We start from the raw sequence: 16,390 nt of genomic DNA, 5'->3' as shown, positions 1-16,390 counted from the left end.
CATTTTATTACATATGAGCAGTATTATTTACATATGATGAAATGTGACTTGTCTAGAAGCAAGCAGAAAACTGGAGAAAAAAGGTAGAAAATGAAAGAAAGGAATTATCAAATCAGAGAGGAGAAATAATATTGAAGATATGAATATCCTCAGGTAAAAAAGAATATTAATGTAATAAGTGAGGTTAGTATTCTTTTAAAAATATTATTCAGGGGTGCCTGGGCAGCTCAGTCAGTAAGCGTCCAACTCTTGTTTTCAGCTCAGGTCATGATCTCACAGTTGGTCGGATCGAGCCCCAAATTAGGCTCTGCGCTGAGAGCACAGAGCCTGTTTACAATTCTCTCTCTCCTCTCTCCGCCCCTCCCTCACTCATACTCTCTCGCTCAAAATAAGTAAATAACTTTTTTAAAAAATCTTATTCTGAAAGTTTTCCTTTAGTGAGGAAGTGCTAGAAGTGCTAGAAGGCAAATCCCCTGAGCCTTCCAGGGGTCACTCAGGAGGCATCCTGGGAAGTCATAGCAATTGAACACAGAGCACTTCTTGGTAAGGAAAAAAAAATTCAAAAAGAATAAAAGCACTGATTCCTTAGAGACCCTACATCTGAAGGGAAGGACAAAATTAAATGAGAGAAGAATTGTACAGATACAGACACAAGCCCAAACTTTTGGGTTATTCAGTGCTCAAGGAAATTAAAGAATTAACTAAACCTCATATATAGACAAGTTGATTCCAATCCCATGGATTTGGGAGGGGAGGACACGTGAAGAAAAAGCTTGAGCTTTCCTTAGAAGCCAGGTGTGACAAATGATCTCCATGCTTCATTCACATCGTTACTCCATTTGGTTGGGGGGTGCTATCATCGTGGGAGTTCTAGATTGATAGAGCCACTCCTGTTCAAGAACATAACACTACAAGGCAGTCTATATATAATTCTTATTTTTCATTCATTATTTTTCTGCAGGAAATAGTGTTCTTCACTCTTATTAATCCCCACTTTGGATTTCACCAAGATAAATCTTCTACTAGCCAGTTAAATTATTCACATGTAGGAATGAGGCATATAAACTATTCTCCAGAGTTTAAGTCATCAAAGATTTCATACTATAAAAACGGACAGATAGACTTACTAGGCTTTAATAACTGAAACCATTAAGTAAACACAGCTCTACTTAAAGGATATAATTTACATAGTTTGTTATGAATATATCTTTTAAAAGATAAATTAAAATCCCATGGTAACAAAAATACTATAGTATTTTACAAATTACAGGGTTTTTTAAATTTTTTTTTAAATTTTTTTTTCAACATTTATTTATTTTTGGGACAGAGAGAGACAGAGCGTGAACAGGGGAGGGGCAGAGAGAGAGGGAGACACAGAATCGGAAACAGGCTCCAGGCTCTGAGCCATCAGCCCAGAGCCTGACGCGGGGCTCGAACTCACGGACCGCGAGATCGTGACCTGGCTGAAGTTGGACGCTTAACCGACTGCGCCACCCAGGCGCCCCACAAATTACAGTTTTATGTCTCTCTCAATGGCCAAAAGTTACTCACGAGCATGAATTTCTTCATGAATATGCAGCAACATAGTACCAATGAAAATTTTAAGATTCACACATAACAGTGCACATCAAGCTTCCAGAACAGAATAGGCATTTATTTATTCCTCTATATTCTAACACACTTGATATGATATACAATTTTAAATTCTCTAATTTATATATCTAACAGTAATTACAAATATTAACATGCTATGTAAAATAGCCCATGAACCTACTTTATAATTCCGTTAGTTTATTTCAAATGCATTATGTGTTCCTCTTTGTTATTTGGCTAAATGGACAATAAAAATCTGTCAGGTTATAATACTAATACCAAATACATTTTAGATACACTGGCTAACTTCAGTTTTGCTAGCTTAATTTCCTCAATCCAGTCTTTCTCCAATCAAAATATATGGTATTTAAGACATTAGCTACATTAAATATATTACATGAATTTTCATTGCATATCCCTTGGTTGTTTTAAGGACTCACCTCTTGGGTCGTTTCTTTGGTCATTAAAATAGTGCTTCTCTCACTGTGAGTAATTGTAGATACTTCACAGAACTGTGGGTGACCATAGAACACATAATAATATATGCCTGATCAGTGCATCTAAAAACAGTTCCAAGTGGCCACACTTTCTACATTTCCATGAAGGTTCCCCAACGTCTCAGTCTTTCAGATAAGTGTAGAATTATCCAATGTGGATGTCTAGGTTATAAAGACACATAAATACAACATATTTACTGTGCAAATATAGTTGAACATTCTCACTTGCTGGGAAAATGACCTCAAAGCAAAACAAAATTGCTATGTCCAAAAGGCCATACAAAAATTATCCTGATTAGTAGAAATTAACTTGGACAAGCCTGTTATTTGTCAACATAAAAATGCCCAAAATTTTATAACCTCAAATTAGTTAAATAAATCTCTTATTAGACATTTATGATGAGACAACAAAAAAATATTTTCTTTTGAGGATTGGGATAACATTTATGTCTCTGTACATTAACATGTCTCTGTGCCTAACAACAAAAATTCTGGAATTTGCTTCCTGGAAGACCAATGACTGAGCAGTCTCTCAGGTGAGAGAAAACTCTACCTGTTCACTCATTCAAAACATACGTATCCTTAAGGTGACTTCTTCCCTAACAGAAGACATGTTTCTACCTTTCCCCACTTTTCATCCAAGAGAATTGGGCTCTTCCATATGTAAGGGCTCTTCCCTCATACAAGTAATGAGGGATATTTATACACAGGAAAATATAACGAAAAACCATCTAGGTAATTAACAAAAACTCCATCCTGCGCAGATATTTGAGTTGTCAGAAATCTCTTGGGCCAGTGTGTCAGGAAAATAATCCTCCCATTACTATGTGCAGACACAGCCTATGGATTTCTATGTCATTGCTGTTTTTAATGAAAGAGAATGTAAGGTCATTATAGTTTAGTTTATTAGAATATGTGCAACAAATTCAAATAAAGTAAACACTTCTGGACAGTTTTTCTCCCCTAGAACAATCTCTAGAGAAAGAGTGACTTGGTTCTTGCCAAGAAAGAGGCACAGACAGTCAAATATGTGAAAAGCATATAATTGAAACAGAAAAAAAAAGTTAAACAAATGATAAATTGTGAGTTTATAGTAGGAAAGATTTAGGTAAGGGAAGTCATATTTAAGCCGGCATTAAAGGAGAACCAGTCTCAGGCTTACGTATCCAATCGTATCCTCAGCAAAGGAGGTCTTTCTTCTAGCTGTTAGAATCTCTGTTTATGAAATCCTGAGGCTCAGAGGCAGAAGGCCCTGGGATGAGGGAAGTCACTGAGGTTAACACTGCAATTGTTGACAAGATAGCTAATCACGGTTCCGGACTCTGGGTCGCTGTGGATGCTGTTTATCAAAGCCTTAATCTATGTCAACTGACACCATAATGATTTTCAGTTCATTAATTCAGTCCCTTAATTTCATTCCAGGGTCAATTGAGTAACTGTTTCTATAAGAAACAAATTATTTTCCAACAAGAGCCTGCTTGTACATCAAATCTCTGAGGGCTTCCACACTTACTCATTTTCCCTGGCTTACAATGGGCTCCACTGAGCATCTTGATCTCCACATATGTTTAGTTATATATTGCATTTACTAGATCATAGATACTTTACTAGTTTACTAAATTACTAAATTGCATTTACTAGATCATAGATAAAGATTCATTAATCAGCAAAACTAAAAGACAACTGATGGAATGAAGAAGATATTTGCAAATGACATATCGGACGAAGGGTTAATATCCAAAATCTATAAAGAACTTACCCAACTCAACACCCAATACAAATAATCCAGTGAAGAAATGGGCAGAAGACACGAATAGACACTTTTCCAAAGAAGATTTCCAGATGGCTAACAGACACATGAAAAGATGTTTAACGTCACTCATCATCAGAGAAATACAAATCAAAACCACAAAGAGACACCACCTCACACCTGTCAAAATGGTTAAAATTAACAACTTAGGAAACAACAGATGTTGGTGTGAATGCGGAGAAAGGGGGACACTTTTGCACTGTTGGTGGGAATGCAAAATCGTGCAACAATTTGAAAACAGTATAGAGGTTCCTCAAAAAATTAAAAATAGAACTCCACTACAACCCAGCAAATTGCACTACTAAGTATTTATCTAAAGGATACAAAAATACTGATTCGAAGGTTCACATGCACTCCAATGTTTCTAACAGTACCCAAATTATGGAAAGAGCCCAAATGTCCATCAACTGCTGAATAAAGAAGATGTGGCATATATATATATATATATATATATATATATATATATATATATGGAATATATATATACACAATGGAATATATATATGGAATATATATGGAATATATATACAATGGAATATATACAATGGAATACAATGGAATATATATATATATATATATATATATACACACACATGGAACATATATATATATATATATATATATATATATATAATGGAATATTACTCAGTGATCGAAAAGAATGAAACCTTACTATTTGCAGCAATGTGGTGGGAACTAGTGTATTATGCTAAGCAAAATAAGTCAGTCCGAGAAAGACAAATATCACATGATTTCACTCAGATGTGGGATTTAAGAAACAAAGCAGATGAACATAGGTGAAGGGAAGGAAAAAGAAGATACAAATGGAGAGGGAGGCGAACCATAAGATACTCTTCAATGCAGAGAACAAAGTGAGGGTCGCTGGAGGGGAGGTGGGGGGAGAGATGGGCTAAATGGGTGATGAGCATTAAGGAGGGCACTTGTTGGGATGAACACTGGGTGTTATATGTAAGTGATGTATCATTAAATTCTACTCCTGAAACTATTACACTATGTGCTAACCAACTTATACTTAAATTTTAAAAGTCTGACTATCCTGACTGTGGTCCTACATTTAACTGGATAGGGAGAGGGACCGGTGGGTTCTTTCCAGTCACCACTTCCAAGCCACTTTGAATAGGAATGAAGCTGCTCTGAATCCTGTAGACCCCTCAGTTATCAGTTGAATACCACAGAGGGACTCCAGTCCATGCCACATGAAGCAGAAAAAATACCCAGCTAACCTCTGCCAGAATTGCTGGTCCACAATATTGTGAGGCAAATTTAAATGGTTGTGGCTTTAAGTCACAACATTTCAAAGTCTTATGCCATGTAGCAAAAGATAAGCAGAGCAAAGAGTGGAAGCTGGAACTGTGGTGCTTCCATAACAGAAATGTAAAGTACATGGCATTGACCCTGGCCCCAGGAGTTGCTGGGGCTGTAAGGGCTTCGAGGCATCTGTAGGTAAAGCTTTGTTGAAGGACAGGGTGGACTGTGCTTGGAGGCTGAAGAGAAAGTGATTCATGTTACCAAGTGCTAGCAAAGTTTGGTAATACCCTCACCTGTAGTAGTGTGGAAAATAGGAACAGGTGGGGGAGCAGGTGGATTTGACTGTGATTTCCAAGTATAATACTGAATAAGCCAGCTGGTTCCTCAGCCGTATATGATATGTTGAAGGATGGGTAAAGAGAGGTGAGGGGTGCCTCGGTGGCTGTCAGTTGAGAATCTGACTCTTGGTTTCAGCTCAGGTCATGATCTTGTGGTTTTGTGAACTTGAGCCCCATGTTGGGTCTTGGAATTCTCTCTCTCCCTCTCTCTCTGCCCCTCCCCAACTCATGGTGTCTCTGTCTCTCTCAAAATCAATAAACTAACCTCAAAAAAAGAGATATAGAGGTGAGTTAAAAGCATGACTGTTATCAAGTTCTCAAGCAGAATTCAGGAGAAACATGTAAGGATTCAAGACCTGCTGGGTTCTGGTATAAAGCTGGTTCTCATCCATAGCGTCTCCAAAGAGCAAAAAAGCTCTCAGAGTAAGAAATGGCACCGGAAGAAAAATCATCTCAGTGTTGTAGATGTAAGACCCTAGTGAGACTTCGGAAAGATTTAAGGTGTGTCTCATAAATTCTCTTAACTAGGTTGTCCACCTCCAAAACATATGCAGGACACAGGGAAGAAAGAGCAAGTCTCTAGTTCTTAGACTTTCTTTTTTCAATTCACAAAGTCTAATTTCATTTACTTGTGTTTTCACAGGGTTATTGGACACAACTGATATACAACCTTGTGTAAGTTTAAGGTGTACAACATGTTGATCTGACATATACATACATTGCAAAATGATTACCACAATAAGGGTAGTTAACACGTATGTCACCTCACATAACTGGAATTTTTGTGGGGGATGAGCACATTTAAGATTCACTCGCTCAGCAACTATTTCTATATAATACATTATTGTTAACTACTGTACCCTGCTATACATTAGCTCCCCAAAACTTATCCAACTTATACCTAGAAACGTGTACCCTTTAACTAACATTGACAAATTTCCCCCACCCGCCAGGCCCTGGAAACCACCATTCTCTTGCCTTCTATAAATTGGTTTTTTCAATACCACATATAAATGAGATGATAGAGTATCTGTCTTTCTCTGTGTCACTTATTTCACTTAGCATAATGCCCTCAGAGTCTATCACGGTGTTGCAATTGGCAGGATTTTCTTCTTTTTTATACCTTAATATATTCTCTTGTATGTATATACCACTGTTCTTTTTCCATTCATCCATCAATGGATGCTTAGATTGTTTCCATGTCTTGACTATTGTGAAAATACTGCCACAAACATGAGAGTGAAGATATCTCCTCAAGATTCTGATTTCATATCTTGGATATATGCACAGAAGTGGAATTTCTGGATATTATGGTAGCTCTATTTCACTTTTTGAGCAATCTCCATACTTTTTTCCAGAGTGGTAGAAAATTTTACATACCCAAAGACAGTGAACTAAGGATCCCTTTTATCTACATCCTCACCAGCAAATGTAATCTCTTCTCTTTTTGATAACACCCATCTTAACAAGTATGAGGTGATATCTCATTGTAGTTTGAATTACATTTCCATAGTGATTAATAATATTAAGCACCCTTCCATGTTCCTATTGGTCATTTGTATGTCTTCTTTGGAAAATGTCTATTCAGATCCATTGTCTAGTTTTTAATCAGTTTTGTTTTGTTTTGTTTTGTTTTGTTTTGTTTTTCCTATTGGTTGTATAAGTTCCTCATACAATTTGGATATTAACCCCTTGTGAGGTATAAGACTTGCAAATATTTTCCCCCATTCCATAGGTTGTCTTTTCATTTGGTCAGATGCAGTCTGGATCTAGAACTCGAGATCCTGAATTTCAAGCTGATGTCAGGATGGGATGAGATCTTAACTGGCTTAAGACTTTCTGTGCCCTCCCTCCCAAAGTCCTGAACTGCCATTTTACAAGTCTGACAAACTCACTGGAGAGACAGGCTACATGCAAGGAGAAGGAGCCAGGAGAGCCTGGTCTTCTAGCTATCCCTACCAAGGCACCACTCACAGGAGAAAAGTCATCCAAAATACTCCCTAAAAGCCGAGGGAGCTCAGTCCATGCCATATGGAACAGAAAAATTGTTCAGTCAAGTCCTGCCAAAATTCATATGTGCTCAGATTCAGACCTGTGTGTCGCAAGATATAGCCCTGTGTGTAAATACATACAAACCTGTGTGTGATCATATCAAATACATATACATACCCATAAGCATTCATATGCATAGTCAGATACTGACCCATGCGCTGTCAGATACAGACCTCTGTGTTCATATATAGACACATCTATGAAGCTGGACGGGCATTTTTAGACTTATGGAAGTAGTGTAGTTTGGTATGAGCTTATGGACAGTATTTGGGCAATAAGTACAAACATCAACATTTAAATATGTATACCAATTGATCCAAGAGTTCCACTTCTAAAAACTCATACTTACACAATTTCAATAAGACTTCATTGCAGAGCTATAGGTAACAAAAAAAAATTGGGGAAAATATGGCAAGGACTGGAAACACTAATTTTACTGTATCTTCATAAAGAAGTTTTAAGCAGTATGAGCAACCTGAGAATTGGTTACATCTATAGACAGGTGTGGAAAGGACTTCAGGAGGCTGAGTAGGAAATGTAAAAGTTATACACAAGGACATAAACATGAACACATATGTTTTATTAGCAAAGATTTTAATAGACCAATTTTAGAGGCAATAACAATCTTAATACAATAACTATGTATGTAAGAAGACCTGGGACTATGTGAGGGATGGGTAAAGGTCTGCCTTTATATATATATATATATATATATATATATATATATATATATATATTTGCAATGACATGGATGAAGCTAGAGAGTATAGTGCCAAACAAAATAATTCAGAGAGAGAAAAATACCACATGATTTCATTCATGTGGAATTTGAGAAACAAAATAAATGAGCAAAGGGAAAAAGAGAGAGAGAGAGAGAAAGAGAGAGAGAGATACAAATCAAGATATAGACTCTTAATCATAGAGAACTGATGGTTACCAGAGGAGAAGCAGGGTTGGGTTAAAGAGGTGATGGGGATTAAGGTATGCACGTATTATATTGAGCACCAGGTGATGAATGGAATTGCTGAATCACTACATTGCACATATGAAGCTAATAAAACACTGTATGCTAAAGAAGAAAATCAATCCAACTAAGTATAAAAATAAGAATTCGAATGAAAGTAATAAATTAAGTATAGCCAATAATTAAAAATGCATGTAACTAGGAACACCTGGGTGGCTCAGTTAAGTGTCTAACTTGGGCTCAGGTTGTGATCTTGCTATTCATGGGCTCAAGTCCCACGTGGGGCTCTAAGGTGACAGCTCAGAGCTTAAAGTCTGCTTTGGAGTCTGTGTCTCCTTCTCTTTCTGCCCCTCCCCCCTCTCACTTTCCCTCTCTGTCTCTCAAAAATAAATAAAGCATTAAAATTTTTTGAAAGAAATATTAGTGGAACTACAAAAATGTCATTGGTTACTTCATTACATCTGGAGATTAAGAGTATACTTCTCATGATGAGCACTATGTATAGAATTGTTAAATCATTATATAGTGCATGTGAAACTAATATAACACTTTATATTAATTTTACATGAATAAAAAAATAAATACATAACAATTAGTGTAACTATAAAACTTTCATTGACTACTCAATTACATATTATTTATTGACTCCTACTGTAAGTGCATTTACAGTAAAACAGACGTTAACATTTGAGGAGATGGGCACAAATGTTAAATTATTTTCTTCATCGTGGATCATACACTTATCTACTGAAAGATATAACATTTCTCCTCCAGAGTTTCTTCATAGCATTCGTCATCTCAGAATTTCTCAGAGTGTAGATCAGGGGGTTCAGCATGGGGGTTATGACTGTATAAAACACACTCAATAACTTGTCAACGGGGAAGGTCTTGGCAGGTCTCATGTACATGAAAATACACGGGACGAAGAAGAAGACCACCACAGTGATGTGGGCACCACAGGTCTGGAGGGCTTTCTGCCTCCCTTCTGGACTAAGGTTCTTTAGAGAGTGCAAGATGACACCATAAGAGATGAGCAAGAGCACAAACACAATTGTGCAAATCAGTCCTCCGTTGGCCGCCACTAACAGGCCAATGACATGGGTGTCAGTACAGACCAGTTTCAGTAAGGGGTACATATCACAGGAAAAATGATCAATGATATTAGGGCCACAGAATGGGATCCCATAAATAGTGCTAACTTGAATTACTGAATGCATAAAACCCCCAACCCAGGACCCTACCAGGAGCACAACACACACCCACTGTCTCATGATAACCAAATAATGCAAGGGCTTACAAATGGCCACATAGCGGTCATAGGCCATCACCAGCAGAAGAAAAACCTCTGATCCACCAAAAAAGTGCTCTACAAATAGTTGGGTCATACAAGATTGGAAGGATATGATGTTTTCCCCAAAGAACAAGTCCGAAATCAATCTTGGGGAAATGCAAGACGAATAAGTGACATCCATAAATGATAAGTTAGCAAGAAACAAGTACATAGGCGAGCCCAGGGTCTTACTGACAGTTACAGTCATGACAATGAGCAAATTTCCCACCATGGTGAAAATATAGAAAAGCAAGAACATAACAAAAAGGACCTTCTGTTCCTTTGGATCCTGTGTGAGACCCAAGAGGACAAAGTAAGTTACATTGTTTCTTGCTTCCATCTAATCTGCACAGGAGGTGATTTCTCATGTTAGAAGCAGGAAATCTATAAAACAAGGGAAAAAACTTTTAAATGCATTATAAGAGTAATCTTTCATTGATTCATTCAATTAAAAAATGTGAAAGAGTGCCTGCTTGTGTCAAATGTTTTATAGACATTGTGATTTCCAAGTTGAATAAGCCATGGTTTCCTACATTTAGTGATAGCATACATAATAATCACCAAAAAGTGACAATATAAAAACATCCCTACAATGTGAAGGTCACAGAGTAGGAATATATCTACCAGACAGGAGTCAGTCTTCCCAGAGGTGCAATGCTTTAGCTGAGTTTTAAAGGAAAAGTGGAAGGACAAGAAAAGAGGGAAAGGAAATTCCATGAAAAGGTACATAGTTTATAAAGTCACAAAAGTGAAATACTTGAGACCAGTATAGTGTAATTGACATATTCAATGTGAGTAGGTCAAATTAGGAATAGAAGGTCACTGAAGGATTGTGTCTTCCCTCACTGATACTTCTCCGTGGTTGGATATGCCCCCTTTTCCTGACCAATCAATGGGGAAGCACACCAGTGTTGTGTCTCTCCCTTAATTTTTAACCTTCATATCAAGACAGTATGGTACTGGCACAAGAACAGACACATAGACCAATAGAATAGAATAGAAAACGCTGAACTGGACCCACAAATGTATGGCCAACTAATCTTTGACAAAAGAGAGTATCCAATGGAAAAAAGACAGTCTCTTTAGCAAATGGTGCTGGGAGAACTGGCAGAATGAAACTGGATCACTTTCTTACATCATACACAAAAATAAACTCAAAATGGATGAAAACCTAAACGTGAGACAGAGAACCATCAAAACCCTAAAGGAGAAAATAGGTAACAACTTCTTTGACCCTAGCCATATCAATTTCTTGCTCAACATGTCTCCAAAGGCAAAGGAAATAAAAGCAAAATGAACTACTGGGATCTCATCAAGACAAAAAGCTTCTGCACCACAAAGGAAACAATCAACAAAACAAAAAGGCAACTAATGGAATGGGAGAAGATATTTGCAAGTGACATATCAGATACAGGATTAGTATCCAAAATCTATAAAGAACTTACCAAACTCAACACCTGAAAAACAAATAATCCAGTGAAGAAATGGGCAGAAGACATGAAAAGACACTTTTCCAAAGAAGACATCCAGGTGGCCAACAGACGAATGAAAAGATGATCAACTTCAACATCACTCATCATCAGGGCAATACAAATCAAAACCACATTGAGATACCACCTCACACCGGTCAGAGTGGCTAAAATTAACTCAGGAAACAACAGATGTTGGCAAGGATGTGGAGAAATGGGAACCCTCACGCACAGTTAGTGGGAATGCAAACTGGTGCAGTCACTCTGGAAAACAGTGTGGAGGTTCCTCAAAAACTTGAAAATAGAACTACCCTATGACCCAGCAATAGCGCTATGAGGAATTTATCCAAAGGATACAGGAGGGCTGATTCATAGGGGCACATGGCTTTCAACAATAGCCAAATTATGAAAAGAGCCCAAATGTCCATCAATTGATGAATGCATAAAGATGTGACTTATATATACAATGGAATACTACTTGGCAATGAGAAAAAATGAAATCTTGCCATTTTCAACAATGTAGACAGAACTGGAGGGTATTATGCTAAGTGAAATAAGTCAGTCAAAGAAAGACTGATACCATATGTGTTCACTCATATGTGGAACTTGAGAAACTAAACAGATGACCATGGTGGGGAGAGAAGGGGAAAAAATAGTTTCAAACAGAGAGGGAGGCAAACCATAAGAGACTCATACAGAGAACAAACTGAGGGTTGATGGGGGGGTGGGGAAGGAGGGAAATGGGTGACGGGCATTTAGGAGGGCACTTGTTGGGATGAGTACTGGGTGTTGTATGTAAGCGATGAATCACGGGAATCTACCCCCAAAACCAAGAGTGCACTGTATACACTCTATGTTAGCTAACTTGACAATACATTAAAAAATAATAATACAGAAATAAATTACACATCTCTCTCTTCAAAAAAAAAATCACACATGCAACATCTCCAAATTTGGACATCTCCAACTGGATATCAATTCAGTACTTATAAACTAAATTTTTAATGTTCAGCAATAAACATAGGTGTTTCCATCTCATTAAATGGTACCACCTTCCATGTCATTGCTCAGACAAGAAATATCACCATGCCATTCATGCCTTTCTTGCTCTCATATCACGTATTGTTACCTTTAACAAATCTTATTAACCCCTCTAAAATATATCACAAACTTTATCATTTCCCTCCCCACCGCTTCCCTACTGAGCCACTGCACTGGTCTGCCACGTCCCTCTCCTTTCATTCTGGCCTACATCAGTATGTTCTCCTCATGCAGTTCAAATGATTTATTTATAAAATCTGATTCTGATCTATCATTCCACAGCTCACAATGCCTACGGTGGATTCCAATCACACACTCACAACTTCATGTATCATAGTTGATATTTACAGTAAGAGGAACTATAATCTCCACTTCATAAGTGGACAAGCAGAGGCTCAGAACATCTAATTAACTTTCCCAAGGTCACTTATTTTTCAAAGTTTGCTTTATCTCAAAGTGATCTCACTTTTACATAATAAAGAAATTCACACAATTGCAAACCTGGTTCCCAATATTTACTGTTAGTCTTACCTCATGAAGACAAGTCCAGAATCTGAAGGAAGAGTTTTTAATCATTTGTGGGACTGGAATTTTTTTTTTCATCCAGTATGACAAGAGAAAGAAAAAAATCTGCATTATTATTTGAAGATGTATTTTATTTCATTTGGATATCAGTCTATGTTCTTCATGGGGTCTTCCAATTATTCAGAAGATTGCTTTTATTTGCACTAGAGATTATGTAAAAGGAATTCTACGATCCATACACACAATAAAACTTTATTACCTTAGGATAATTTATCTAAAAGACAAGCAACCTAATTTTACATAAAAAGATAGCAACCAGCCATTTTCCAGGGAGATTTTTCTCCAGTAACTCTTTCCTACTAACTTCAAAATAGAAAAAAAACATTCACTAGGCTAGTCCTTCTCCTTCTTTTGTGTTGGTGTGACCACACCAGTTGACTTGAAATTTTGACACAAATTATTGTGCTTTTTTAGGGGTCGGGGGCGGGGGGGGGGGGGGGTAGTGCATTCAGCCAACAAAGACCTCCTAATAAATTTATCATTTCTGAAGAGGAGAGCATCTTTCTCCTGATAGGGGCAGAGATCACTAGACATTTCATCCTTTCTAACCACCATTTGTCATTCAGTCAGAATTGGAAAGTGTCCAAGACTGATGCTTGCTTAATTAAATTCACTGGGATTGCCCACAAAATGTTTTAAAAATATCCCTATGTAGACCAAATCACATAACTAATTTCTAAAGGATGTAACATGAAGGGAAAAACAATTTTTAGAACCATTAAGAGACTATTGCCAGTCAAGAATAAAAATATCAGCCACGTCATTTTCTGCAAGTGAAGGTTACTTTATCATGTATTCCCCCACTTGCCGTAGCAAGTTTCTTCTCATTTTATGTAACATTCAATTTATCATCTGCCTTAAAGTATGATTGGATATGTTAAATATTTCTTTATCAAATTAGATGTGTTAACTATTCAATTATTAATTATTGCTTTTATATTAGAGCATCTATTTAATGCCAGGAACCATGCTATGAATGAGGACATACCAATTAATAAAACAGGGGCAAAAATCACATGAAAAGTCCTTCCTGCATGGACTTTATTTCTCATAAGGTCAGACAACAAATAAGAGGACAATCTAATAACCTAATAATAGCCTTCACATGACTGTGTAAAAACTAGCCTAATTAGTAGAAATAAATTTAGCCAATCCTACTATTAATTTTTTTTAAAAAAATTTAAAAACCTCAAAAGTTATTTGAATGTATCTCTTCTTGGTCAGTATGGTTAGGCAATCAAAAAGTCCTTTAGAGGATTAGCATAATGTTCATGTCTATGGACATGAATCTGTCTCTTTGCCTGATAAGAAAAATGCTAGAATTTAACTTCCTGGAAGACCAACGACTGAACTCTCTCTCAGGTAGTAGGAGAACGCTTTACTTGTTCAGTCATTCAAAATGACATTCAAAATGTATCCCTAAGGCCATCTCTTCCCTAATGGAAGAGACATTTCTACCTTTCTCCAGCTTCATCCTAGACAATTGGGCCCTTCCACATGTTTGTACAAGCAGCAAGGAATACCTATGCACAGGAAAATATAACAAGAAAACATCTAGGGGATGAAGAGAAATTCCAGCCTGGGCAGATATTTGAGTTGTCAGAAATCTCCTGGGCCATTGTATCAGGAAAATAATCCTTCCATTCTTCACAGCCTATGGCTTTCTACTGTTTTTAAATGAAAGAGAGTGTAATGTCATTACAGATTAGTTTATTAGAATACGTGGAACAAATTCACGTGAAGTAACTACTTCTGGACAGTTTTCTCCCCTAGAACAATCCTTAGAGAAAAAATGACTTAGTTCTTGCCAGGAAAGTATCAGACAGCCAAATATGTGAAAAGCCTCTATTTTGAATAGAAAAAAAAAGTTAAGCAAATAATAAATTTTGAGTTTCATAATACGAAACATTCAGGTAAGGGAAGTCATATTTAAGCCAATGTGAAAGGAGAACCAGTCTCAGACTGACTTACCCAATCATACCCTCAACAAAGGAGGTCCTTCTTCCAGCTGTTAGAATCTTTGCTCAAGAGGCCCTGAGGCTCAGAGGCAGAAGGCCTTGGGATGAGAGAAGTCACTGAGGTTGACATTGCAATTGTTGAAAAGATTGGTAATCACAGTTCCGGAGTCTGGGTTGCAACGGATGCTGTTGATGAAGGCCTGAAACTATGTCAACTAACACCATAATGATTTTCAGTTCATTAATTTAGTCCCTTAATTTCAGTCCAGTAGCAATTAACTGCAACTACCAGAAACAGATTATTTTCCAACAAAAGCCTCGTAGTACATCAAATTGCTGAGGGCTTCCACACTTACCCATTTCCCCATGGCTTACGGTGGGCGCTATCGAGCATCTTTGTCTCCACATATGTGTAATTGTATATTGCATTTTCTAGGTCATAAGGATCATTGATAAAGAGTCATTTAATACCTGTATGAACCATCCGAAGAACTTTCTAACATGCTAAGCCACACCAAAAGTTGCTGGTTTTCAGCTGACCTAAATGTATGTATAGATTTATGCTTGTGTTAAAAATAAAGCTCTACTAGCAGCTAAGCTTTTATTTTAAGAAGCTAGAAAAAAAGAAAACTAAATTAAAGACAAAGTGAAAATAAAAAAGGATGTAATGAAAAGATCAAAAATAAAATAGAAAACATAAAATAGAGTAAACTAAAACAGTCAAAAGTTAGTACTTTTATAATACAACTGATAAGTTTCTAGCAGGAGTGATGAGACAACTACCAATATCAGAAATTAAAAAGCAGATAAAATCATACAAATACTGCAGACTTTAAAAGGATAATAAATGGTTCTTATGAAAAACATTATTCAAAGAAATTTGATACCTTAGATAAAATGTATAAAATAAAGGAAAAACGCAACCTTCTGAAAAAGACTCAAAAATAAAAACTTAAAAGTTAAATACTCCTATATATCTCCAAGAAATGAGCTGTCCCTTTTTTCTAAACATGATTGTGTTATAGAAAACTCTAAGGAATCTACAGAGATTACTAGAAATAATAAGTGAATTGAGTGAGTTTTCAGGAACACAAGGTCCAAATAAAATGTTCAATTGCATTTCTATATATTAGTATCCATAACAATTGAAAACTTACAAAATGTTAAACACCTTTACATTAGTATCTGAAAACAAAAATACTTAGGAAAAGATGAGCAACACTCCTCCACTAAAACTAAATTTTGTTGTATTTTTACCACTGGGAAATTATTTTTACTGCTTCAAGTTTTTATTTAAGTTCCAGTTAGTTAACATATAGTGTAATATTGGTTGCAGGAGTAGAATTTAGTGATTCATCACTTCCATATACCACCCATTGTTCATCACAAGTGACCTCCTTAATACTCAGCATTCATTTAGCCCATCCCTAATCTACCCAACCCCCTTCAACCCTTACTTTGTTCTCTAGAGTTGAGTCTCTTGG

The 16,390-nt window shown here is 36.7% G+C and overlaps 1 protein-coding gene across 1 annotated transcript; it reads right to left on the bottom strand.

The window, feature by feature from the left end:
- Window positions 1–9,180: 9,180 nt before the first annotated feature.
- Window positions 9,181–10,193, bottom strand: LOC101100414 (olfactory receptor 4A47). The gene has a single exon (XM_003993263.3). It carries the CDS (start codon window positions 10,191–10,193, stop codon window positions 9,264–9,266), a length of 930 nt encoding a protein of 309 aa, XP_003993312.3. The 3' UTR covers window positions 9,181–9,263.
- Between the last annotated feature and the right edge of the window lie 6,197 nt (window positions 10,194–16,390).

Source organism: Felis catus, chromosome D1 (assembly GCF_018350175.1).
Source record: "Felis catus isolate Fca126 chromosome D1, F.catus_Fca126_mat1.0, whole genome shotgun sequence".
NCBI lineage: Eukaryota > Metazoa > Chordata > Mammalia > Carnivora > Felidae > Felis > Felis catus.
The sequence above is the reverse complement of the archived record's forward strand: the minus strand, read 5'-3'. Positions and strand labels throughout refer to the sequence as shown.